We start from the raw sequence: 27,723 nt of genomic DNA on the forward strand, positions 1-27,723 counted from the left end.
ATGAGAAGGATAAAGCGGGCCCTGTTCAGACTGCCCTTGATAAGGGTTTTACAAAGAACAAAGACACCTTAATCTGTGTTTTTAATGTTTTAGATTATAAGGGGCTAAATAGTTGACTATTTTTTTCATTTCTTGGTACTTTTATAACTGATGGTTTGGACAAAAATTTTTAAAGCTCATGGAACAATCATAAATAATATTCCCAAAGATTGCTTTGCACGGTCATTTTTATGGTTCTACTAATGAGCAAACTGAGGATAGGCTTTTTTTTTTTTTTTTTTTAATGAATGAATATAAACTTGGTACAAGACCAAAAATAGGAGCTTTTTTTTTCTTAACTCATTTGTTCCGATAACCACATATTTGCTGTAAGAAAAACATACTAGCGATAACATTTTATTTGGCCATTTGCCAGAAAAGCCAGATGCGATGATGATGTATAGGGAGACAAATTTGTGACCACTTACCACAGTTCTGGAATATAGGAGGCACTCAATAAATGCAGCATGTGTCTACAATTGGCTCACTTCGGTCCACCTACACTGCTACACCTTCATCTGAATCACTTTCCTCTCCCCTGATTGGCTGAAGTCACCCCCTTTAGGTCAGTCTGCTCCCTCCTTGTTTCCCTGCAGTGTACTAAATCCACACTTCCCATTCCAGTGGACTTCCCATTCCCTCAGTGGAAGCCAAGAATCTGACACTGGGCTCAAGGCCTTTCATGATCTGGTCCCACCTATTACCTTGCACCCTCCTCCCTCTGACTACTCTGTTCCAGCCACAAGGACATCCTCTGTTTTCTTGAACATGCTGGATGTTCTCCTGCCTTGGGGACTTTCATTGGCCATCCCTCAACTTGCAGTCCCCATTCTCCTTCCCTGCTTCAAGTCTTGCTCGGAAGTCATCCCCTCAATGAGGCCTGACAATTCTATTCATAATTTCAACCTTCCCACCACAGGGGCACTCCTGATCCCCCTTATACTGTTCCATTTTTTTCCACAGAACTTTTTGCCTTTAATGTAGTTTACAAGTTTGTTGTGTTTTTGTTTATTCTTCCTCTTCCCCTACCAGAATGCAGGCCTAATGAGTTCAGGGATCTTCAATTTATACAGTGATTTATCTCAAGTGCTTAGGACATATCCTATTACATATTAGATCCTCAGTAAATATTTATTAAATGATAAATAAATGTCTGAAAGAAGCTACGGCTGTTGTTTGATAATTATTTCCCATGTTATACTATTCCAGCAGACTTGGCAGCATTTGTTCTAGAAATCATGTCTTATTTACTCATCACAGAATTGCCTGGAATGCAGCATTAATCTCTGTTCTAAAGAGTTGTCAGGTCACAGGAAGAGTACAAGAGCCTTTAACAAAAAAAATTTAATCCAGCGTATATTTATGGAGCATTTACTATATCTAAATTGGATGATGTGATTGCTTTGGGTTTTAACTGAAGTGCTTTTCTCTTTTTCTTTTTAGAGAGCATGTGCATGTGCATGGGGAGGGGAGGGGCAAATAAAGAGAGAGAAGGAGAGAGAAAGAATCCCAAGCAGGCTTCATGTTCAATGTGAAGCCCACGGTGGGGCTTGATCCCATGAGATCACGACTGAGCTGAAATCAAGAGTCCAGTGCCTAACCAGCTGAGCCACCCACGCATCCCAAAACACTTATTTTCAGTGGACACCTGGTTTCTATGGAATTCAATCTGACCTGCTTGACCAGTAGCCATAGGATGCAATACATATAGTGAGCTTTTTGAGTTGGAGCCAATTGTGTCTAACTGTGGGAGAAGACAAGTTACAGAAGGTCTAGATGTGGATAAACATTTCAAAAGACAAGCATTATAAGCATCTAAGAAAAGTCCCTGGTGTGATTTGAGGGACTTTTTAATGACCTGAGTTATGAAGAACATTTCTTGACTTTTCAAGAGGACAGTATGTTTGATTTGCTTAGATTGCATATGGAAAGAGTTGTAACCAAAGTTTTATTACGTTTATAGGGAAATGAGGGACTAGACTGCTTTTTTTCCCCCCAGTAATCCCATTGGGTTTTATATTGATGCCACAGATGCTTACAATCCATTAAAATTTGTCATAAATATAATAGGATCAGCAATTTTCCTCAAATACTGCCCTATTTCCTGGCTGAATATAACCAGAAAATCACTTAATGGGATCATACCATGCTAGCTTTAATTGGAAAGGTAGGGTCTTACCTTGGCAATTCTTTTTTTTTTTTTTTTAAAGATTTTATTTATTTATTTGACAGAGAGAGATACAGTGAGAGAGAGAGCACAAGCAGGGGGAGTGGGAGAGGGAGAAGCAGGCTTCCCCGCAGAGCAGGGAGCCCGATGTGGGGCTCAATCCCAGGACCCTGGGATCATGACCTGAGCCGAAGGCAGACGCTTAACGACTGAGCCACCCAGGCACCCCTACCTTGGCAATTCTAAAAAGCAATTCAATTTGTCAGCATGGCAACACATATTTATGAGCAATCATAAAGTGGATTAAGATAATCCTTTACTGAGTATGTTATATTTGCCCAGTGTGGTGGTAGGCACTGTAATTTAATAATGTCATTATGCATTCAGTTATTTAAACTGAAGGAATATAGTGGTGTAGGAGCACGAAACAAAGAAACTGATGCAGCCTGGTGGGTCAGGGAAGGCCCACCTCAGGAATGGATGCTTGAGTTAAGATTTGAAAGATGAATATGTCTTAACTAGAGGAGGGAGAAAGGGTTTAATAGTATGTGCAAAGTCCTGTAGGAGCACAGGAATGAATGAACGAAGGAAGGAAGGTTGGTTGGAGGAAATGTCAGGCTGGTACTTTTCTATGCGGTGTGGGGCCTTGTAGACTAGAGTTTTTTGGTCTTTTTCCTTAGAGCAATGGGAAGCCATTAAAAGATTTTAAGCCAGGAAGCATTACAGTCAGGTTGATGGGGTGACCATTGGAAGGGAGTTTGCAGTGTGGAAAACTATTCATTGGGTTTTGAAGATAATAACCAAGAGATGATGGTAGCTGGTGTGGTGAGAAATTGATGGATTTGAAATTGCTGGATTTGGCATAGAATCCATAGGACCTTGGGGATCATAAGCCAGATAGCACTCTCGCTGAAGTGCTATTTATCTTCACAAAGTTCATGAAGTTTCTCCTAGAATATTTTTTTTTTACATTTTATTTTATTCTAAATTTGTAAAACAAAACAAAACAAAAAGACAAAAAACAAAAACTAGTAACTTTATTTTTTCCAGTTTGTTTTATATAAAATGGGCAATGGTGTAAGTTCAGGTATTTCCAGGAAAGTTCTAGTATCTTTTCATGCTAGTCATTCGCCTTTAACTAACAGACTTTGAAATTAAAAAAATGAAATAATAGAATGTAGGCAGAATATACTTTTGTAGCATTTTGGTTATGGGATAGGATTTCTTGTAAGTTGAATCAGAATTTGTAGCCCTGGGTACTAGACCTAAGACATGAGGACTCTACATTACTGAATACTGAAAGGTTAATATTGGAGGAAGAATATACTTCCTCCAATATTAACAAAAACAAAGAATACTGAAAGGTTAATATCGGAGGAAGAATATACTTCCTCCAATATTAACAAAAACAAAGAATACTGAAAGGTTAATATTGGAGGAAGATTTTAGTTCTTATGGACTAAGGCTGGAAAAGTGGTGGCCATTGTGTGCATTTTGGCACTCTGGTACACCACTGACACATGGAATTAAAATGTGAAGACTGGAAATGAGACATTAGGAGCCTGGACCTCAGGCCAGGTGGCAGAGACTAATTCAGAAGCCTTATGACCCAAGAGACACACTTTAACCTATAGCCTTATTGTTCTGTTACCTTAATAGTGTTAACTCTCTGGATCCCATCAGTATGAGGCTGTGCTTAGTCTCTGTTCTTAGAATAGAAAAGATATTTCATGTATGTGTATGTGTGTATCTAGATCCGTATGCACACATGTATATGTTGGCAAAAACCAGATTTACTGCACATGGGTTATAAGAAAAAAGCTACTTACTGAGACTTTTCCAATGCATAGTCAGTAGGCTGTCAAACCAGAGTGGTTCTGGAGAAAAATGATGCTTCGAGATGAATGATAGGTTAATTAAAGGGGACTGGCAGGTATTTATGAATTGGTGTTTGGTCCATCCAATGCTGTGAGTATATTTTAGTTTCTGTCAGAAAGAAACCCTCTGCTTACTGGAATGTAAAATAAAAACTGCTCCCAGGTAAACTGGAAAAAGCCTTTTAAGTACGTCAGGCTAGGTTCTATCATTCAAAGTGGAATCGTGATTGAACGTCGTATTTAGCCTCTCTCCTTGGTGATGTGGCAGAGCGCTTTTGAACTTCATGTTGCTTTGTGGCCAGACACTCCATCACACAGTAATCTAGTGTTAAGGCATTAGATTAAAGGGACACTTGGCACAAGTGAGTTGGTTTTATAAGCTTAGTAGGGCAGTTCAGTATATTATTTATATTGGTTCCCTTCCCTAACATGGTTGGTATGGACCACATATTAATGAGCATCTCCACGTGTGCTCTCATTTCTGGTTCTGTCCAAAGTATACACTTGCTTTAATATTCAGCTGTTACTGATTGCCTCCAAGCTCTTGTAAGAGACTGCTCACCTGTCTCCTGGGATCTCTGTCCTTTCTGGGACCCATTGGGCATCCTAGCTCCTCAAATCCACTGGTTGAAAATGTAGAATCAGCCCCACCCAAGCCCAGCAGAACCAGAATCTGCACTTCAGCAGGTGATTGGATGTACATTAAAGATTGAGAAGTACTTTTCTAGATAACAAATGTAGTAAAAGAATCAGTTGAGCCTCTAGAAGCAGCGTGGGGCCGAGGACTTTGAGATTCAGATAAATTAGGTTGAATGACCAGTTCTTAGACATATGTATGATCAGCCCTCTCTGTGAGCAACAAGTTACCTTGAGCCTCATTGTCCTCGTCTGTCTATGTATGGATGATCTTTACATCACAGGATGTGGTGAAGAATAAATCAGTTAATGCCAGGACCGACATACACTATACTTCTTGGCAAATGTGATGTGCCCCCTCTTCTTTTGGGGGCTTCCTGAGTATCACGTTATTCTCGCCTGTCCTATACCTTTCTATTTTCTCTTAATTCTCATTCTCAAACCGTCTTTAATGAGTGCATTAAAGTAATTATTTACTAAATGGAATTTAGATGGTCTCCAACATCCAGAGGAGCCCATTTTACCCAAGAGTGCAGATTGCATGCTCGAGTTAGTTCCAGAGGGTGAGTAAGACAAGATAGTAAAAGACTGGGGGGATTTGGTAAGGCAATGAGCACATCAACACAATTTGGTTCTTTGTTATTAGGCTCCACATGTGGAAAACAAAATATCTTTGATTTTGCAGATTATATAAGCAACAAAAACCCTTCATTATTTTTATTATAGCCATGCTGAGCATGAATTAATATTCAGATGTACTTGTTATATGAAAATAATGCTATTTTTTTTTTTTTAGCGGATGACTTCTTAAATGTAACAATTGAATGTTCGCTGGAAATTAATGAGCACCTGGAGGGAGAGTTGGGAGGTGATTATTAAGAGATTGGACTTTGCCTGTGACTGGTGCTGGAAGCCAGCTATTCGGTATTGCTGCACCATGTAGGAAAGAAAACAAATACTTAACATTATAAAGGTTTTAAATGCAGATTGGAGTTGTACTTTTCCATTTGACACAGCATATTCTTTGGGTCAACCCAAAAGGCTTGTTTTCTGCTTTTGAATTTTTATCACATCTCCTCACCCCCACTCTGCCGTTCTTCCATGATGAGGGTCTCCTAGGTTATACTTGATTGTCCCTTTTCTCTCCCATTCTAATTAAAGGGGTCAATGAATATATTTGTTTTTTGACTGCTTTAAGTGTCAAGTGGTTAGACTGTTTAGACAGTGGCTACTTAGAACTTGTTAAAATGAGGTATTTTGTTTAAAAATGACAATGCTATCTCCCACTTACTGTCTGTTGAGCGCCTTCTGCATAGCAGTCTCTGTGTGACTCGCTTACCTTGTCCTTTTAGAGACTCAGTGCTTTGGCTAGCATCTTTAACCTGCGGATGGCTGAGCCAGGGTGGCAGTCCAGCTCGAGCTGTCGCTGGGTCTCAAGTCCATGCTTCTTGCAGTCCTCATGCTGCCTACACTGAGTCGTCCCATGTATCATCTTTCCCCTGGCATAACTTGCCCTGTAATGCTGCTTAGTTAATTGGAAACCAGCGTGGATTTCACAGGACTGAACTAGCAGATCCTCTCTCTCTCTGCACATTTTTAAGCACCCAAGGGTCCTTTGAAATGTGAACAGTGTGTGGATGAGCTGAGATGACTTTTCAGATCGATTTGAACCCAAGTGTTCTGTTCTTGACCTGGCTTCCTGTGCTGGTTTTGGAGTGCTGTGTGCACCTGCTGTTGGAACTGGTGCTGGTCCCGATGACACTTGATGTCAGACAATTTCTTGGTAATTTTGATGATTAAAACTGTGTGCGAGCATGCTAACATGGAGATTCTGTATTTTACCGTTGCTCGTGTGGGTTGCCTCTGGGGATCAGTAATGATAGTGAGGAAGCTGTTGACTGCCTGAGTGGCAATCAGCTCTTTCTCCCCCTTCCACCTTACCTTTTTTACAAGGGAAAATTCTCAAGGGATTGATTTTGTCTGATTTTTCTTTTTTTTGTGGGGGTGGGGACAGTTGTTGTTACATTTTTCTCCGATTTTTAATAGGCGCTAAAGTAAGTCTTCTAGGTCTGATTTAGACTGTCTAGTCATGTCAAACCTCATTTTCTTTTTCTCTTTTCCTCCCCCTCTGCAGGATGACGAGGTGGTTCTGCAGTGCACCGCAACCATCCACAAAGAACAACAGAAACTGTGTTTGGCCGCAGAAGGGTTTGGCAACCGACTTTGTTTCTTGGAGTCCACTTCGAATTCCAAGGTGGGATAAAGCCTTTTGAGGCCTTTCAAGTATTCGGGTTTTACTAGCGGTATTGGAGTTATTCATGGACGTTCTGTTATTGTGTGTGGAACAGATAAACTGAAGGGGATTTGAAAAATGTGCTTACCATTCGTTAAGCAAATTTCTAGTTGAGCCTCTACTTTTTGCAAGTCAGAGAAGATTGTTGACAGAAATGAGACCGAGCTCTCACCCCCCATGGTGTTTATATTTTAGTGGAAAAGTAAACAAGTAAATAAGTGGTGTGATTTTGGAACTCAGGGCTATGGAGAAAGCAGAATAATAGGGTATAGAGTGATGGGGCAAGGACTCACCCTTTCACAAAGGATATTTGGGGAAGGCTGTCTGAGGCAGTGACACTTGAGCAATCTGGAATGAAGTGAGGGAGAGAGTGAGCAGTCCTGAGTATTCTGGAACATTGCAGAAAGAGGAACCACGTAATGTAGGGGCCCCTAGTTAGTTCTCCTCAACTGGGACTGGTCACGGAGAGCTTCGAGGCATGGCCAGGAGTTGAGGTTTTGCTCTAGGATGAAGGGAGGCCATTGGAACCGGTGAGTGGTGCAATTTGATGTAGACATTGCAAAGATTATCTTGGCTCTTACGTGATGGAGGATGTTGAGAGAGCAAGCATGGAAGCAGGGAGATGGAAATCTGGATGGGAGCTGCTGGTTCTTCGGACTAGAGTGATGGTGGGGGACTTGGGGGAGATTGACAGCATGCCTTGGGGACGTACACGATGTGCTGAAAGATCCGACTGTGTGGAAGAAGGGAAAGAGGAAGATGTCTCATGGGTAGGAAGTCAACCAGAAATCAGTCCATGTAGTCATCTTTTCTGTAGCACTTTTTGGTCTATGGAGTCCTTTGACAGACAGTCTCATTCAGCTGCTGCTGTAAGAGTGTGTATAGTTCTTGCTGTCAAATTCATTGTACAGGTGGGGACGTGGGAAGCTAATAGAGGTCAGGTACTATGCCTAAAAGGCTTAATGTGATTCGAAGCCACAGTATTAGCAATGGGTTTTTCACACTTACACCTTGGCCTTTTGGCTTCAAATCCCTGATTCTTTCCTTTATACCACAATACCTCTTTGGTTATTCTGTGAAAAAATACTGAGCAATGTATACATATGATTCATTTATTATAATAATTCAATGCCAGGTAACATGATTAACATTGTAATAGTGGGTGGCAAAACATTATGTGTTTTATAGCCTGGGTTAGATTTATTTTTGATTCGACAAGTATTTATTGAGCATTCTCTTTGTACAAATTACGGTGATAGGTGTTACTTGTGAAAAGTATTCTTAAGAGGAAGATATTAAGCATTTTAACATTGAGCACATTCCCTGTGGTTTCTGATATTCTGTAGTGCCTAGAACCAGGCACCATTTAGCTGGCTGGTTTTTGATTTTCACATTATGTTGAACGCTGTGCTGGCTATTGTTCTCTTGTTCCTTTAATGTAAGAGCTGTTTTCCAATACTAAAAGCAAATGCTTCTGATTTGTGGTAGGCATATCATGCGGCAATCAAGGCGTTGATTAGGGCTAGGCATCCGTTTAAACTGGTTCCTTTCTAGGAGGGTCACTTGACAGTCTCATTGTTAACTGATGATGATCTAGCAAACTGACCATTTTGACCGTTTTTGTTGTCATCCTATTTTATTCTTTTCTAGCATCTTTGAAAATTTGCATGTAGGATGAGATACTGAGAATGTTGATCAAGCATAGAATGAATAGCAATTGAAGTTCAGTAAACCTATTTGAACTTTTTTTTTTTTTGTAAGTTCTTACAACATAAATACACTCTTATTCAAAAATCCCCTACTATGTCATTGTTTTTTTTTTTTTTTTTCCATAGTTCCATTTGCTTTTGTTGTCCCTGTGCTGTATTTCTTTCCTGTATTTCTCAGCTGGCTGAAATGCTGCTTGTCCTTCAAAGCCTATTTCAAATAGTCCCTCTTCTGGGTTGCTTTTTTCCGAGATCCCTGACTTCTGTTCTCTGCCCTTCTTAAGTGCTTTGTTTATACTTCTGTTATGTTGGCAGTTGGGCTTAATTCTGTATAATACCTGCACCACTTTCTCACCTGCTCTCAGATACATACACCAGCTTCTGAATTCCCTGAGAACCAGAGCATATCTCATTTATTTTCTTATCTCTTATTGCTTAGTACCAGGCACAGTGCCTTGAACCAGTAAGTCATCCACAAAATTAAGTGGATCATTAAGTTTGAAAGGGGACCACCATTCTTAGCCCAATTATATCTTTTATAGACTTTTAATTTTCTCTAATTACAGAGAGTCAAAACTCTGGATCTCAGTTCATGTTTAAAATATGTAAGCCTGGGGGCACCTGGGTGGCTCAGTCATTGAGTGTCTGCCTTTGGTTCGGGTCATGATCCCGGGGTCCTGGGATCAAGCCCTGCAGTGGGCCCCCTGCTCAGCAGGGAGCCTGCTTCGCCCTCTCCCACTTCCCCTGCTTGTGTTCCCTCTCTCATTTTCTGTCAAATAAATAAATAAATTAAATCTTTAAAAAAAAAAAAAATGTAAGCCTGGGTCCAGATGTGTTTTGTGCAGATATATCTGGATTTGAGTTTCATTGGTGGAAAATGGGAGATGGCCCCTCTTCCCCCGCCCCAAGTTTGTTGTCTTCTGCATTTATTAAAAAGGTGGAGAGAACAAAGTTATTGGGGGCAGTGAGTAGTCAGTCACTGTAAATTATATACGTGTTCCTGGAAATGATCCCAGAAATGTCTTAAGCTACAGAATCTTTTAATCAAAGGCAGGACTGACTTTTTCAGAAGACTGTTTCATGTTCCTGGACAGCTCTTCATGCAGATTTCTGCCTGAAAGAGGATGGTTCATAACTCCAGCATAGGTTTTCCTGTAGAACGTGCAAACATCAAACCTGACGATATGTTTCAGTTAGTCATTTGTAAATTATAATCATGGATACTTTGCATTCTTTATATGAATGACTTTTCATTTTCTGTCTTTTATGATGGGGATGTTGGACTTTTGCTTTTAGGAACCTAGTGCCTTTCAGACAGACTGTCCTTGTTATCATTAAAATTTTGAGGGGAGATGAGAAGTTATCAGAGAAGCGTAGGTTCTCATATCCGCTAATCCTGACATAAAAGCAGTCAGGGCCTGGAAGATAGCAGAACCCCACATGCACAGACAACGTAGGATCTAGAGTAAACTAGATGACATGTAATCCCCACATAGGGTGTCCAGACGTGTATTGCAGAAAGTGGAGGAAAGGCAGCCTGGTTTCTGTCGTGTCCAAAAATCGGTTACACGTACTCCTGGAGGACATGGTGGGCCAGTGTGGAAACAGCAGCTGAAACCAGGAGGGGACAAGGGAGGCATGGTAAAGATGAACCAGTGTTTCTGGAGCAGTCTTGGCCTATGACTTTTGAAACGAACCTGTTAAAACCTCCTTCTAGACAGGCCTTGCTTTGAGGAGAAATGATTGAGAATCGAGTATGGATTGAGCAGGAGCAAAGGATAGAGAAGTATCAGGTAAGGGGGAGGGAGGGAAACAGAGCCGAGAAATCTCATAAAAGAATGGTTGTGTTTTGAATACTGGGTGAAAGCAGAGGAATATGTTACTCTAGAGCCATATAGCTACAGAAGCTATACTGACCCACCCTGCTTTTCTATGAGAAAGTTCCTTCCAGTTTTATCTGTTTATCTGCTGTGTCTTTATTGCCTGTAGACGTAATTCTGCTCCTGGTTGGTGTTTCCCTTTTTACTTTCTATAAATATATACCTACGTATACTGCACATACCATACTTTATACATATAATTATACCATATGTTATATACATATAATTATACAAAATATAAACCATTATATATACATACATGTATAATTTATACATACTATATATAATGATACTATACATGTATACATATAATTATACTATATATAAAACCATTATGTATACCTTATAATTATATGTAATTATGTGTAACTTATGTATAATAATGAGTGGAGTAATCTAATTTAAATTTATTTAAATTTATAATTATTTGCAGTTATCTTTTACATGTAATTTATATATGTATATGTAATTTTATATGTCAAAGAGACAGAACAAGGAGCATAATAGTATTTATAGGCAATATAAGTCCACCAGACTTAAAACTGTTACATGATGTTCCAAAATGAACTAAAAGAAATTCAGAGAAGAGAGCTGCTCTGAGGGAATAGCATAGATTATAAACTCAAAAAAGGTGAGTAGAGAAGAAAAAGATTTGAAAAGAGCTGAAAGCTAACAGGACGGAATTAAAAATCACAGAGAAACTAACTTTAGAAATGGAGACTGAACTAGAAAGGACACGAGAGTGTATAAACCCATGGGTAGGGCACCTGGGTGGCTCAGATGGTTAAGCGTCTGCCTTCAGCTCAGGTCATGATCCCAGGGTCCTGGGATCGAGTCCCGCATCGGGCTCCCTGTTCAGCGGGGAGCCTGCTTCTCCCTCTGCCTCTCTCTCTGTGTCTCTTATGAATAAATAAATAAAATCTTTTAAAAAAATAATAAACCCATGGGTAATGCCTTAAGAATAATAGAAGATGGAAAAGTGAAAACTTGAAAATATATATATATTATGTATATAAGCATATATTATATATATATATATCCAAAATATATATATATACAAAGGAAATGAAGAGATAAAAGCACGTGGGGAAACTTCCAGGTTCCTGTCCACCATGTCAGACGCTTGGAGGTTACCACTCTGTCCTAACAAGTAAAAGGTTGGGCAAAGTGAAAAATCAACAACCCTTCTTAGATCCATGAGGTCACAGGGCAAACTTGTACCCCCCCCCAAATTGAAGAGACTGACAGGCAGGTGCAGAGAATCACAGCTCACGTGAGTAGCAACCGCTGCAGGAGCCAGTGCTGGGTGGGGAAACCTGAATTGGAACTGATGAGTTGCTGGAGGCTCAGTGTGGACAACTCTAAGAGTTAGAAAATCCAGGGGGATCCAGCTGTGCATGGGGACCCACGCTTTTGGGAGTCTTACCTCCTGGGGTTCTACCAGGTTCTCACAGCAAATGTTGGAGAAAAATTTCTTGTGCTTCTGCCAGGGAGAGGGGAAAAAGAATCATTTTGAAATAATCCAGAGTATTATGTTCTTAACAAGGTCTGCCCTCCAGAGAGACTGTTTTGCCAGAACGCAACCTGCTGGGATTGTATCAGTGAGTAACCCAACTGGGCGAAAGGAAATACCCAAGTCCAGCCCACTCTTGCCATCCTGTCCCACCTAAGGTGGGTGGAAACTGAGAAACCTGTGAAGTTCACAATCCAGAGGCACAGGCTCACTGAGAGAACGAGACTTAATAGAACCATAAAACACTTCCTCCTCCCATACCTTACCATCGCATTACCAAAGGCTTGTTTACTGCAATTCCCTTTACCCAAAACATCCTGTGTGTCTATCAAGAAAAATATCACATACTAAAAGGCAACAAACACTGTTGGAAGAGACAGAGCAGGGATCAGAACTAGACTCAGATATGGCAGCAGTGTGGGAATTATCAGACCAGGAATTTAAAACAACTATGATTAATATGCTAAAGGCTCCAGTTCATAAAATAGACAGCCTGCAAAAACAGATGGGCAATGTAAGCAGAGATGGAATTCAAAGAAAGAAAATGCTGGAGAACAAAAACACTGACAGAAATTAAGAATGCCTTTGGTGGCTTATTATTAGACTGGACTCGGCTGAGCAAAGAATCTGAGTTTGAGGATATCACCATAGAAACCCCCAAAACTGAAAAGTAAAGGAAAATAAAAAAGGATTGGATTAAAAAAAAAAAAAGACAGAATATTCAAGAACTGTAGGACAACTACAAAAGAGCTCTAGAAACATGAAGGAATAAGAAGAAATATTTGAAACAATAATGACTGAGAATTTCTGCAAGTTCATGTCCTACATCTAACCACAGATCCAGGAAGTTAAGATAACACCAAGAAGGATGAATGCAAAAACCCCACTACATATAGGCATATCATTTTCAAGGTACAGAAAATTAAAGGTAAAGAAAAAATCCTGAAAGAAGCTAGAGGAAAAAACAACTTACCTATAAAAGAGAAAAATAAGAATCACATCCAGTTTTTTAGAAACTATGGAAGCAAGAAGAGAATGAAATATTTAAAATGTTGGGAGGGAAAAGCTATCAACCTAGAATTCTGTTTCATAGAAAATTGCCCTTTAAGAGTGAAGGAGAGAGGACTTTCTCAGAAATCGAAGACATCTGTTGCCAGTAGACTTGACTTAGAAGAAATGTTGAAAAAAGCTCTTCAGCAAGAAGGAAGCTCAGAAACTTGAGTTTATGTAAAGGAAGGAAGGAAGCATTGGCGAAGGTAACATTAAAATTTTTTATTTTTCTTATTTTTAATTGATATAACAGATAAAAGTTTGCTCAGAGTAATAACAGCAACGCTGTATTTGCCTGTGTATGCTTACGTACAAGTGAAATGAATAACAGCAATGCTACAAAGGATGAGAGGGATGAATTAGGGTTATTTTGTTATAAGGTATGTCCACTATCCATGGAATATGAGCATAATGTTACTTGAAAGCGGATTTGGATTAGTTGTGAATGCATATTGCAGACTCTAAGAAAACCACTTTTTAAAAGTAAACCAAAAAAAGTAAAACTTATATGTAAAGGAGAGAAAATAAAATCATGTGAAATGTTCAGTTAAAGCCAGTAAAGGCAGAAAAAGAATGGAAGACAAAAGTGGAAACAAAGAATAACGGCAACAAATAGAAAACATAAACTAATATGGTAGATCTTAATCCACTTACGTCAATAATTACTTTGAACATTAGTGGTTTAAATGCATCAATTAAAAGACAGAGCTTGTCAGACTGGATCAAAAATGACACCCACCTGTTTCTTGCCTACAGGAAACTTACCTCAAATATAAAGACACAGGTTAAAAGCAAATGGTTGGAGAAAGATATATCATGCTAACAATAATAAAGAAGTAGGAATAGCAGGCTTCAAGGTAAGGAAAGTTATCAGGGATTAAGAAGGGCATTACACGATTATAAAGGAATCTGTTCTCGTAACAATCCTTAACATGTATGTGTCTAACAACAGAGCATCAAAGCATGTGAGGCAAAAACTGAAAGGACTACAAGGAAAAATAAATGAATCCATTGTCTCAGGTGGACACTTCAACACCCCTTTATCAGAAATGGGGAGACCTAAAAGGCAGAAAATTAGTAAGGGCGTAGTTGAACTACACAACACTATCAATCAACTGGATATAATGGGCATGCATGGTTTACTTCACCCAGCAATAGCAGAATACACATTTTTCTCAAGCTCATATGGACACATTCACCAAGATAGACCATATTCTGGGCCATAACATACAACTTAACAAATTTAAAAGAACAGAAATCCTACAATATCTGATCTCAGACAACACCTGAATTAAAATAGAAAGGTAAAAAATGTCAAGATACTTGGAGATTAACATGCTTTTAAATAACACATGGTTAATAAACCTATGATAAAGAATATATTTTGAACTAAATGAAAATGAAATCACAACCTATCAAAATTTGTGAGCTGCAGCAAAAGCAGTGTTTAGGGGGGAAATGTAAAGTACTGAGTGCATCTATTGAAAAAGAGGAAGATCTAAAATCAATAATCTAAACTCCCATCTTAGGAAACTAGAAAGAGAAGAACAAATTAAATCCAAAGAAAGCAGAAGAAAAGAAAGAGAATTAGAGCAGAAATACATGAAATTGAAAACAGAAAATCAAAGAAAATCAATAAAAAAAGCCATTTAATTGAAAAGATCAATGAAATCAATAAGCTTCTAGCCAGGCTAATTAAGAAAAAAAAAGAGAATACAAATTACTAATATCAGAAACAAGAGACATCACTATAGATCCCATGAACATTAAGTAGATAATAAAGCAATATTATAAATCTGTGCCCACAGATTTCATAAACTAGGTGAAATGGACCAATTCCTTGAAAGACACAATCTGCCAAAATGCACAGAAGAAGTTACAGACAATCTGAATAGGCTTATAGTATTAAATTGAATCAACAGTTAATAACTTTCCATACTAAAAGCAACAGGCCCAGATGGATTCACTTGTGAATTCTATCAGACATTTAAAGAAGAAACTATATGGGTTAATGATAATCTCTTTCAGAGGATAGAAGCAAAAGAAATACTTCTTAACTCATTCTCTGAGGCCAAGATTACTCTAAGATCAAAACCTGACAAATACAAGAAAAAAAAACAAAACTACAGACCAATACCTCTCATAAACATAAATGTAAATAAAATTATTAACAAATTGAATCAAACAGTGTATAAAAAGAATTATATGCCATGACCACATAGGATTTATTATCCCAGGTAAGCAAGGCTGGTTCAAATTCAAAAATCAACCCCTATAAAGGAAAAAAGGAAAAATCACAGGATCATATTATTAGGTACAGAAATAGCATTTGACAAAATCCAACATCCATTTATGATAAAAACCCTCAGTAAACTAGGCGTAGAGGGGAACTTTCTCAACTTCATGAAGACTATAGAAAATCTATAGCTAACATCTTAGTAGTGAGAAGCTTGAAGTTTTCTTACTAAGATCAGAAACAGAGGCTATGGACTCTGAGAAACAAACTGAGGGTTCTAGAGAGGAGGGGGGTAGGGGATGGGTTAGTCTGGTGATGGGTATTAAAGAGGGCACGTTCTGCATGGAGCACTGGGTGTTATACGCAAACAATGAATCATGGAACACTACATCAAAAACTAATGATGTAATGCATGGTGATTAACATTAACATAATAATAATAAAAAAAAAGAAACAAGCCGCTCTCACCACTGATTTTCAACATTATGCTGGAAGTATTAGCTAATGCAATGAGATAAAGAGAAGGGGCACCTGAGTGGCTCAGTCAGTTAAGGTCTGCCTTCGGCTCAGGTCATGATCCTGGGGTCCTGGGATCGAGCCCTGCATCAGGCTCCCTGCTCAGTGGCGTGTCTGCTTCTCCCTCTGCACCAACCCTGTGCTTGTGCACTCTCTTTCTCTCTCTCTTTTTTTTTTTTAAAGATTTTATTTATTTATTTGACAGAGAGAGAGATAGTGAGAGCAGGAACACAAGCAGGGGGAATGGGAGAGAGAGAAGGAGGCTTCTTGCCGAGCAGGGAGCCCGATGTGGCACTCGGTCCTAGGACCCTGGGATCATGACCTGAGCCGAAGGCAGACGCTTAACGACTGAGCCACCCAGGCGCCCTGCACTCTCTTTCTCAAATAAAATCTTAAAAAATAAGAGAAGTAAAAGGCATACAGGTGGGGAAGGAAGAAATATAACTGTTTGCAGATGGTCTGCTTATCTATGTAGAAAATCTGAAAGAATCAACTAAATAAGCAGTTATAGCAATGTTGCAGGATACAAATTTAATATACAAAAGTCAGCTGCTTTCCTGAATACCAGCAATGAGCAACTAGAATTTGAAATTTAAAACACAATACCTTGGAGTGCCTGGGTGGCTTAGTCTGTTAAGTGTCTGCCTTAGGCTCAGGTCATGATCCCAGCATCTTGGGATCAAGCCCTGCATCAGGCTCCTTGCTTAGCGGGGAGCCTGCTTCTCCCTCTGCCCCTTTCTCTGCTCATGCTCTCTTGCTCAGTCTCTCTTTCAAATAAATAAAATCTTAAAATAAAATAAAAAACACAATACCATTTATCTTAGAATGCAAAAAAAAAAAAAAAAACCTTAGTTATAAACCTAAGAAAATATTACAAGATCTGTAAGATAAAAACTATAAAACTCAGGTGAGAGATAGCAAAGAAGAGCTAAATAAATGCAGAGATATTCTATGTTCATGAATAGGAAGACTCAGTATTATCAAAATGTTAGTTCTGTCAGACTTGATCTGTAGATTTAATGCAATGCCTATCAAAATCCCAGCAAGTTATTTTGCAAATATTGACAAACTGTTTTTGAAGTTTATTTGGAGCATCCAAAGACCCAGAATAGACAGCATAATATTGAAGGAGAAAATGAAGTTGTCTTAAAAACTAGAGGATTAAAGATTGACAGTGTGATCTTGGTGAAAGAATATACCAGTAGATCAGTGGAACAGAATAGAGTCCAGAAATAGACTGACAAATACAGTCACTGATTTTTGTCAAAAGAACAAAAGGAATACAATGGAACAAAGGCAGTCTTTCTAACAAGTGGTACTGGAATAACTGGACACCTTAGTGCAAAAAAAAAAAAAATCTAGACAGACATGATACCCTTCACAAAAATTAACTCGAAATGGATCGTAGACTTTAAAATACAAAACTATAAGATCCTAGAAAATAACATAATAGAAAACCTAGGTAATGTTGGATATGGTGATGACTTTTTAGATAAAACAGCAAATGTACAACCCATGAAAGAATAAGTTAGTAAGCTGGACTTCATTAAAATTAGAAACCTGTGTTCTGGGGAAGACAATGTCAAAAAATGAGAAGATTAGCCTTAGACTGGGAGAAAAAACTTGCAAAAGATACTTCTAATAAAGGACTGTTAACCAAAATATCGAAAGAACTCTTAAAAATCAAAAGTAAGAAATAAACTGATTAACAAATGGGCCAAAGACCTTAACAAGCACCTCACCAAAGAAGATCTCTATATGACAAATCAGCACATGAAAAAATGCAGCACATGATATATCATTAGGACAGTGCAAATGAAAACGAGATACCACTAGACCTATTAGAATGGCCAGATTCCAGAACACTGACAACACCAAATGCTGGTGAGCATGTGGAGCAATGGGAATTCTCACTTATGGTCTGTGAGAATGGGGAATGGTTCAGCCACTTTGGAAGACAGTTTGGTGGTTTCTTACAAAACTAAGTATACTCTTACCACAATCCAGTGATTGTGCTCCTTGGTACTTACCCAAAGGAGTTGTAAAACTTACATACACACAAAAACTTGCACATAGTTATTTATAGAAGCTTTATTTGTAATTGCCAAAACTTGGAAGCAATCAAGATATCCTTCAGTAAGTGAATGGATAAATAAACTGTGCTATATACAGATGATGGAATATTATTCATCATTAAAAAGAAATGAACTATCAAGCCACAAAAGGACATGAAGAAAATTTAAATACCTGCTAATGAGTGAAAGAGGCCAATCTGAAAAGGCTATGAACTGTATGATTCTTGCTATATGACATTCTGGAACAGAAAGAACTCTAGAGACCGTGAAAAGATCAGTGGTTGCCAAGGGTTAGGGAGGACAGGAAGGGTGAAAAGGTGGAACATGGAGGATTTTTAGAACAGCAAATTTATTCTGTATGATAATATAATGATGGATACATGTCATATATTTGTCAAAATTCATAAGATGTACAGCACCAAGAGTAAACCCTAATGTAAACTATGGACTTTGGGCAATTAAATGCATCGGTGTCATAACAAATGTACCACTGTGGTGGGGGATGTTAATAATGGGGAAGGCTGTGCAGATGTGCAGGCAGAGAGTGTATGGGAAAATACCTGTACCTTCCATGCAGTTTTGCTGTGAACCTAAATCTGTAAGAAATAGTCTGTTTATGGGGGCTCCTGGGTGGCTCAGTTGGTTGAGCGTCTGACTCTTGATCTCAGCTCAGGTCTTCATCTCGGGGTTGTGAGTTCAAGCCTCGTGTTGGGCTCCATACTGGGCGTGGAGCCTACTTAAAGAAAAAAAGAAGAAAAAAAGTCTATAAAAAAGAACAACAGAACATGTTAGAAGAACATCTAATGTACTTATAATAAAAGACCCTGGGAAGAATACGAAAGCTCAGGAACACTTGCTTGAAACTACACATTGAAAATGCATAGTGCATACCTCGGAAAACCAACTTCTTAGCTGGCCAGGACAGATTATTTTAGTAAACTATATTCATTAAAGGTAAAGAAAAAAAAATCTGTTGAATCCAGGCAAAAAGGCAAGTCACTTTTAAAAGAGGTCACGTTGTCATCAGATTTTATAACACCAGTGCTTTATGCCAAGTGAAAATGGAGTAATATATCAAGAAACTCAAGGAAATCTGAGTCAAGGGTTCCAGCCAAACTGACTTTTCATGGAAAAGCCAGAAACAAACTATTATGAATGTGAAAAAATTTGGGGATATTGTTTCCGTGAGCCCTTCTTTAGGAATTTACTGGAGAATGAGCTCCAGTAGAGACTCTGGCAGGAGGACTGGTTGGAAGCAAGCAATGAGCATTTATTCAAGTTGTTGAGGCTCATGATTTTGAAGGAGAGAGCATCACGAGAAGTGGGTCTATGTTCAACACTGTGAAGTTGGTAGACTACCAAAAATGGGAGAAGAGTGAGGGGAGTTTGCAAAAATTATATTAAACTTTCATATAAGTAACTGTAAGTGGACTTGACTGACCTATTAAAATAAGAACTTAAATTTTTAGGATTGATTAGCAAAGGCAAGTGTGACATTATATCTACTGAAACAGATACAGAAAGTACAAATAAAAGGATGGACAAGGATATACTAAGAAGCACAAATAAAAATAGAGTTTCTCAAACTCATTATTGGATAAGGCATAATTCAGACCAAAAGCCTTGAAAAGAGACAAGGATATCTAATAATTTTAAGGGGTATACTTCTCAGTGAAGATTACATAGGTATATGCACCCAGTAACAGAAACCACTTCCACAAACCAAAAACTATAGATGCCAAGAGAATAGAGTACAGATTAATAATAGAGGAGATATAACACACTTCGGGTAGAAAAAATAAGTAAAATGCTTAGTATAAAAGCTCACTGAGGTCGACCTTATAAAGACATGTCAAGACTTGAACCTCAGAGTATACGTTTTTAAAACGTTCACATAAAACATTAAAGAATATTGACCATATCTTAGGTCACACACACATACACAAAAACAGTAAATTCCAAAGAGCAGCAATAATATAAACATCAGTCTAAAGAAATAAAACTAGAAATTGATTTTCCAAAAAAAAAAAAAAAGCCAAAACCCAACTAAAGTCCCTTCTACGTAAGAATTAACAAGTCACAGTATTAAGTGTTGAGTGAACGTAGAAGTATCAAATAAAACTGAAGAATTTCTTGAACACAGAATGAATACGTGATGTTGTAGAATATGTGGGACACAGCTAAGGAAGCTATGAGAAGAGAGGTTTTAGCATCAAATGTATATATCAATAAAAACAAAAAAAATAGGGGCGCCTGGGTGACTCAGTTGGTTAAGTGACTGCCTTTGGCTCAGGTCATGATCCTGGAGTCCCAGGATGGAGTCCTGCATGGGGCTTCCTGCTCAGCGGGGAGTCTCCTTCTCCCTCTGACCCTCCTCCCTCTTGTGCTCTCTCTCTTTCTCTCTTATTCTTTCTCTCAAATAAATAAAAAAATCTTAAAAAAAAATAAATGAATCAACCACATTAAAAACTAGAAAAAAAACAAAGTAAACAAAAGAAAGCAACAGGATGGAATTAACAAAATAAAAAGGAAATGGATGCGTTAAAGATTGGTTCTTTGAAAAAAAAAATCAATAGGCAAACCACTAATTCAATCAAAAAGAAAGCACAAATATTCAAATATTAAAAGTTTCATAAAGGTAGGAGGGGGTAATGATAGAAACAGAGGAAATTAAATCATAAGAGACCATTTGCTCAATTATATGCAAGTGGATTTGAGGATCTTCATGAAATGAATCACTTTTTAGAAAAAATTAAATTTACCACAGAAAGTCTAAACAGGATAATTATCAGATAAATAAAGCAGTAAAAGAATTTTCTGACAGGAAATACACTAGAGTCAGATTATCCCTTAGGTATATTATTCAAATTCTAAAGCCTAAGAAAGAAAACCTCCACATTTATTTCATCAAGTAAGTTATAAAATGGATTCTAAAAATCTTTAAAAAATTACTTTGGAAAATTATTGATCAGTTTCACTTAATGAATATTGATACAGAAATCTGAAATAAAATATTTTTTTAAAGAAACCAATGTTGCATTAAAACAAACATCATGACCAAGTAGTTTGTTCCAGGAATCCAAGAGTGGCTCAATATAAAAAAATATATATATATAATTAGTAATTTCTTCATATTAGTAGTGCTAAGGAGAAAAACCTTTTGGACATCTCTGAAGATAGGGAAAAGTCACTTGACAAAATTCAGAGTGTATGTTTCAGAAGCTAATAAAAATAGGAGTTGGTGGATAGCTTCACTAATGTTATTTTACAAACACAGACTTGAAAAGTCAATACTTTATTTACAGGGGATCACTCATCAGAATTAGGCATAAGTTAAGGATATTCATTATCTCTCTGTTGTCCATGTGTGTGTTGGAGGCTTGAGCCAATGTAATTAGACCTAGAGATTTAAGCTTGGATATGAAGAGACAGTTGCAGATGACTTGATGATCTAGCTAAAAGTCTGAAGAAAATCAGTGGAAAAACTACTGCAAAATGGATTTATGAGAGAAATCCATAAAATAGGTGGTTATAAAAATGAAGGTATCAATAGCCTTCATGTATATTGTCCAGTTAGAAAGGATATTGAAACATACGCATGTATGGAATGATACTTGGCGTGCCCACACATATATGTGTGTACGAGTTTAAGTGTATATTAACTTAGAATCAGTAATAGTCTTAGGTCAATCTTTTGTCAATAGTCATGAAGTCTCCCAAAAGAGAAAATTTATTAAAAAAAAATTCTTAATGATCTTATTGTGACAAGCATAGTTTTCTGGTGTTACTCTTTGTGGACTCAGGGCAGAGATGAATAAGAATTTTTAAGATCTGTCTCAGCCTAATACTTCAGTGCTACTGTATTTCTAAGACTGGTCCATATCCACCGCATGTATTAAAACAACACTGTTGATTTTTTTATCAGGCTTCCAAAAAGGAAGTTGAGCCTTGTCAATAGAACAATCTCAAAAGCTCTTTCCATTTCTTCTAATTTCTCTGGCATCACTTTAATTAAAAGTGTGTTTTTCCTTAATGGAACATGATAGAGCAATATTTTATCTTCAGTGACTTCTCATTTCAGGGTATTATTCACCACTATAAATAATGCATTAGGATATTAATGATGCATAATAGTTGTGATATTCCAGATGAACTGTTCTTCTTATTCAAGTGAAAATTTTTGAATAATAAAAATGTCAGTATAAAATAAATGCTGGATGAAGTAAGGAAGATCCACTTTAAAAATAAAGTTTATGAGACATTTTAAGCAACAGATGGTAGTTTCTCAATGTGTTTCCTCTGAAGATTAATATAATTATAGGAAAATAAATATTAACATTGTTGTTTTTTATTTACTTTATTATGATTTTCACAGAATTTTGCTTTGGGCAAAAGGGAGGAAAAAGGCCAATGTGGTTGTGAAAGAACATAAATGATCAGTAGCCATGTTTGTTTCTCAAAATCCTTGTGTTTTAGTTATATAATTATTTCTTTGCCAATACTTTAAGAGGAAAACAAAGGCAATGGTAAGTGTGGCAGAAAGGAAACATCCTAATTTTGAATATCCAGTTGACGGAGACTCAACGATTGAGTACTTACACAAAGTTCTGCTGGAATGGAAGCATCGTGCGGAAATGCCTAACAATTTTTAGCCAGTTATTTATGGCCAGAGTAGAACTATTCGTTAACTTGTAATTTGTAAGCTGTGTGGAAATGGTTGTTCTTAGTGTCTTACATATACGTTGATGCTGCTACCCGGTTAGGAAAGGGTGGTGATACAAAAGGACAAAGATGACATAATTGAAATCCCCCAAGTAGGAAGCATTCTATGGGATACTTGAATAATACCACAATGATAGATTGTCTTAGGAGCTATGGATTCATTCTTGGAATCTTTTAAAGACTTTAAAGAATTCTCATTATAGTCAAAACTGAGCTTCTGATTCCCCATTATGTTTCTTGAAATAAAAACTTGAGAAAACCCTGAAATCTAAGACTGGAAAACAATCTAAAATCTGGGAGAGGAATCTACTAGTTATAAGGCAGGTGGTACCAGTTGGAGAAAAACCTACCTGGAGTTCACTTCGACACACATAGGTTCACCTCAAACACTCTAGAAAGGTTGGCAGACACTTGAATCCACCTAACCAACCTACCTGCTTTTGCTCAAGGGACTGTGCTAACAAGGAAAGTGAACAGCAGTGTGTTGGTCCCTCCAGTGACTCCCGTCACCTCAATTCACACTCCTGCCAAATGGCATGGGCGTTGGTGGGCATGAAACTGATGACCTGTTGCATTCTGGAAGCTTTGGTCCTCACAAATAAAAGTACCTAAGGCATCTGCAGAGAGAGGAGCAGCATTGTCCTGGAGGCACATGCTAGGACTTAGGACTTTGATGATGGCATACTGATTATAGCAGTAGAGAACAGAACTAAGAGAAGGGAAGGAGAAGCTGACAACTTAGATGATCAGGGCTGAATTAAATGGAAGCCTGTAAAAACCTGAAAACTGAAGGAGGGTCTTATACAGTTTTACTTTCTGGATCTGAAAGTATGGTTTAGCCATCACTGGAGTGAGCACAACTGTAGCAAATGATGATCTCACATAGGGGTTGACACACTTTTTCTGTAAAAAGGCAAATAATAAATTAGGCTCTGTGGGTCATATGATTTTGTCGCAGCTACTCACCTCTGACATTGTAGCATGAGAACAGCCATAGACAGTAAGTAAACAAATGAGCACCCTTGTGTTCCATAAACACTATCTTTATGGGCATTTAAGTTTGAATTTCTATTTTCTGTGTCATAAAATGTTATTTGTGGGATTTTTTTTTTTTTTCCAACTATTAAAAAAGTATCAAAGCCACTTTTGGCTGCTGTGCCGTACAGAAACAAAAAGTGGGCCCGATGTAGTCCATGGGCTGTGGAGTGTCTGTAGCTGATAGGACATATCTTCTGTCAGGTGTATTCTTACAGGAGAAGCTAGAACAAATACAATGGGGGCAACAATTAAAGATATGACGTAAGAAGAATGTTCTGTCTGCAGGTTAAATGTCCTCGCACTATCCTAAAGTTTGGAAAGAGTGCTTCTGGCTAGAACTGTTAAGAGGTTTTATGAAGGTTAGAGGCATGTCATGTGAGCTGGACTTCTTGACCAGTGGTAATTAAGAGTTAATGATTGGGACGCCTGGGTGGCTCAGTCATTAAGCGTCTGCCTTCGGCTCAGGTCATGGTCCCAGGGTCCTGGGATTGAGCCCCACATCAGGCTCCCTGCTCAGCGGGGAGTCTGCTTCTCCCTCTGCTGCAGCACTTTCTCCCTCTCTGACAAATAAATGAGATCTTTTTTTTTTTTTTTAAGATTTTATTTATTTATTTGACAGAGAGAGAGAGAGCGAGAGAGGGAACACAAGCAGGGGGAGTGGGAGAGGGAGAAGCAGGCTTCCCGCCGAGCAGGGAGCCCGATGCAGGGCTCGATCTGAGGACCCTGGGATCATGACCTGAGCCGAAGGCAGACGCTTAACGACTGAGCCACCCAGGCGCCCCAATAAATGAGATCTTAAAAAAAAAAAAAAGTTAATGAATGTTTGACATATGAATGAGAGAACAAAGGAGTGAAATAGGAATAGAGATAAATAGAATGTGATGTGGAAAGAAGCCTTGCATAAGGAGGGTGAGGACAAAGGAACAGGAGAGGCATTTGTCTGTGAATAGGAATTCCTAAGTGTTCTGTTGGGGTGGGGCAGGGCTTCAAATGCCAGGTAACCCTTACAACTATATTTGAAAGATAAAGAGAGCCACTGAAAGCCTTAGGACAATGGACTGCATTATTTTAGGCTCTGCTACTATCAGACACAATCAAAGCCAGAGGCCGGTTATCCTGGCAAGGACAGATTTTAATCAGCGATATATTACTGCATTGGGGAAGGGAGTCCAGGGGGAACTGAACTCAATTTTGATTTGTGTGGAGGTGACTGGGTATGTTACAGGAGGAAGTGGAGAGAATGGCGGGGGGGAACATGAGGGCTTAGTCAAGTAAGAGAAGTGAGAAATTAAAAGGAATAGTCACAGTAAATGCTGTTTAGGAGAGCTGTGTCTGCTAGCTGGCAATTATTGAAGTTAGGATTCTGTTCTCCAGGCAATACTGGGGAACAGAGGTCCTGTCCTTCCTGATGATTACATTTCAAGGGAATGGCTTTCAGGTTTTCAAGAAAGACACTCTTGAGTTGCAGGAGATCTAGGTATATCCCAAAGGGACAGAGGAAGGATTCACAGTTGTAAAGCCTTTTTATTTAGTAAATGCTCTAAGAAAGGGTAGTAGGGCCTATTGCCAGGTGTTGGCCAGAACAAACTATAAAATCTTTTGGCAGCCTTGCCAGACAGGCCCTGAAGGGTGGCTAGGGTCATCCTAGGGGTATGGCATTAAGCTGTTGGAAACTGAATTATTAAGTCTTTTAATGTGTAGGGGAGGGGTATGGACAAAATCATTGTTGTTGAGAGTGTCTAGTTTTTATAGGCCAGTGTTGAGGCCTAGTCAAAAAGAGGGTTCTGAGGGCCCTGTAAGAGTTTGGTCAAGGAGTTAAATCACTGTCACTACTCACTGATTTGTATATTCGGACATGCATAACCTTCCCTGGAGTTGTAAACAATCCAGCCCGAGTTTACTGGAAGACTTGCCTTTGTGTACACTCGGTTCTCTCTCCTCCTGGAATGCCCTTGTATAGTGCGTCCCCTGAAGGAAGCCTTCTCATCCTCTAGGCCGCTGTCCAAGCAGGCCTGCCTGTCTAATACCTTCCTGCATTTATAATGCATCCCCTCCTCCCTGCAGAGGTAACTCTCTCTGGTTCTCACGCACTTTCTCCCTCCTCCTCGCTCTGTCAAGCAAAGTGAATTCCTTCTTCTACTGCACCTCTCCCTGCTAAATCACGTGTCCCTTTACACTGACTTTTTTGAAATTACTATGAAATAATCGAAAACACCTTCAGGCGGGGAGTATCTCATCTCATGTCTCAGGTACGTAACACATTTCTGAAGGAAGTAGATGATCCATGAATGGTTGTTGATTTTTACTAATTTTGTTTTTTCCTTTGGGCCAATGACTTGATTAATAGTGATGTATCTATTTTGACAGTTTACCAGTTTGTTAGGCTTTTTAAATCCTACTCTACCTTCTAAAAAATGCATACACACTGTCTTCACAATTTAAGGAGTTTAATTTAATGATTTTGATTTACCAGGGTAAATATTCATATTTGTGACTCTAATAGTGCATAATCCGGTACAGATTGATAATGGATTTGGTACAGTGCATTGCAGGAATAATTAATTTTCAACTTTATGTAAAGAGTGACTCTTTGTCAGCATGCTCATACATAATAAAAAATATAAGTAGTTGACAAAGTTGATACAGAAGGAAATGCTAGGATTTTTTTTGCTAGCATAACTATCGTGGCATAGAAAATTTTTAATTTCATATATTTTATAGTAAGTAATAAATAACTTGAGATTATATTTGTTTTATTTTGCTTAAATTATATGACAGACACCATTACTTATAAAATGCTTAACATGTATTTTACTATTAAAATATCCTCTCTCTTGAAAAACTTAATCAGGCTCACATTGGAGGAAAAAAAAAGAGACCTAAAATAGCCAGAGAACAACATAAGAGATTGATTTAATCAGATGTTCTGGTGCATCAGTTAGTAATCAGGGCAGATTCTGTAGAACATCAAATAAGGGAAGGACCACTATGAGCTGGGTTGTCAGCAAGGATTTCAGGGCTGAGATTTGCTAGAGGCAGGCTCTAGTTGGATTGGTGAGGAATGTCTTTGTGTCCCGTGCAGAAGGGGAGGAAGAGTGAGCCATGAAAGAACTTGACGGTGACCAAGAAGGGGCTCAAGAGGAGAACAAGGAGAGCACCAAGAAGAGGACAGGCTAGTTCAGAGTCAAAAGGTCAAAGGAGGAGAGCATTTTTGGTGGGAACAAAGGGATAAATAGTATCAACTATGGCTGAGGGGATAAGGAGTGGGGAAAAGTCCAGTGGATATGTGTAGAATACCTTTGGAGAAGTTAGAGTCATTTAAATATTGCACTGCAACTGAAAAACATGTTCGGGAAGGAGGTGAGTAAGCACTTGAAAAGATGGTTAATATCATCAGTTGTCGGGGCAGTGCATGTTAAAACCACAATGGTAAACCACTGCACAAACACTGCAACGACTGAAATCGAAAAGATGCCTATTACCAAGAGTTGACAGTACCAAGAGCAACTGCAGCTCTCCCGGTGTCGATCGATGGCAATGCAAAATGGCACATTTAGGAAGCAGTTTGGCAGTTTTTAAGCATAAATTTATGTAGAATGCACCAATCCATTCCCGGCTATTTATCTGCGTTATATACCCATGTCTCCGCTCAAAGTCTTACATGTTTGGAGCAGCTTTATTTATAAACTCAAATTTCCACCAATTTATAAAGGGATACTATATGTAGCAATAAAAAGAATGAACTATTAATCTGTGCAACAAGGTAGATGCAACTCAAGAGCTTTAAAAAGTGACAGAGGCAAGACACTAAAGACTACATAATGTGAGATTCTGTTCATATGAAATTGTAGGATGACAAAGCCACAGTGACAAAAAGCAGATCAGTGGTTGGCAAGGGCTGGAGGAAGGAGGTGGGAATTTACTGCAGAGACTCACAGTTGCTTTTATTCCATAAAATATATGGAAATGAATTTT

The 27,723-nt window shown here is 38.4% G+C and overlaps 1 protein-coding gene across 2 annotated transcripts in view; it reads left to right on the plus strand.

Moving 5' to 3' along the window:
- RYR2 (ryanodine receptor 2) overlaps positions 1-27,723 on the plus strand; it is a 739,460-nt gene that overhangs the window by 193,632 nt on the left and 518,105 nt on the right. The window contains exons 1-2 of one of the 2 annotated variants that reach the window (XM_032430320.1): positions 3,239-5,587; positions 6,854-6,973. In XM_032430320.1, coding sequence (XP_032286211.1) covers positions 5,561-5,587; positions 6,854-6,973 — 147 coding nt within the window. In that variant the 5' untranslated portion in view covers positions 3,239-5,560. Of the gene's footprint in view, positions 1-3,238; positions 5,588-6,853; positions 6,974-27,723 lie in introns of those variants that run through there. The other variant, XM_032430318.1, reaches the window with a different exon arrangement.

This window comes from Phoca vitulina, unplaced genomic scaffold (genome assembly GCF_004348235.1).
Source record: "Phoca vitulina isolate PV1807 unplaced genomic scaffold, GSC_HSeal_1.0 scaffold43, whole genome shotgun sequence".
Taxonomy (NCBI): Eukaryota; Metazoa; Chordata; class Mammalia; order Carnivora; family Phocidae; genus Phoca; species Phoca vitulina.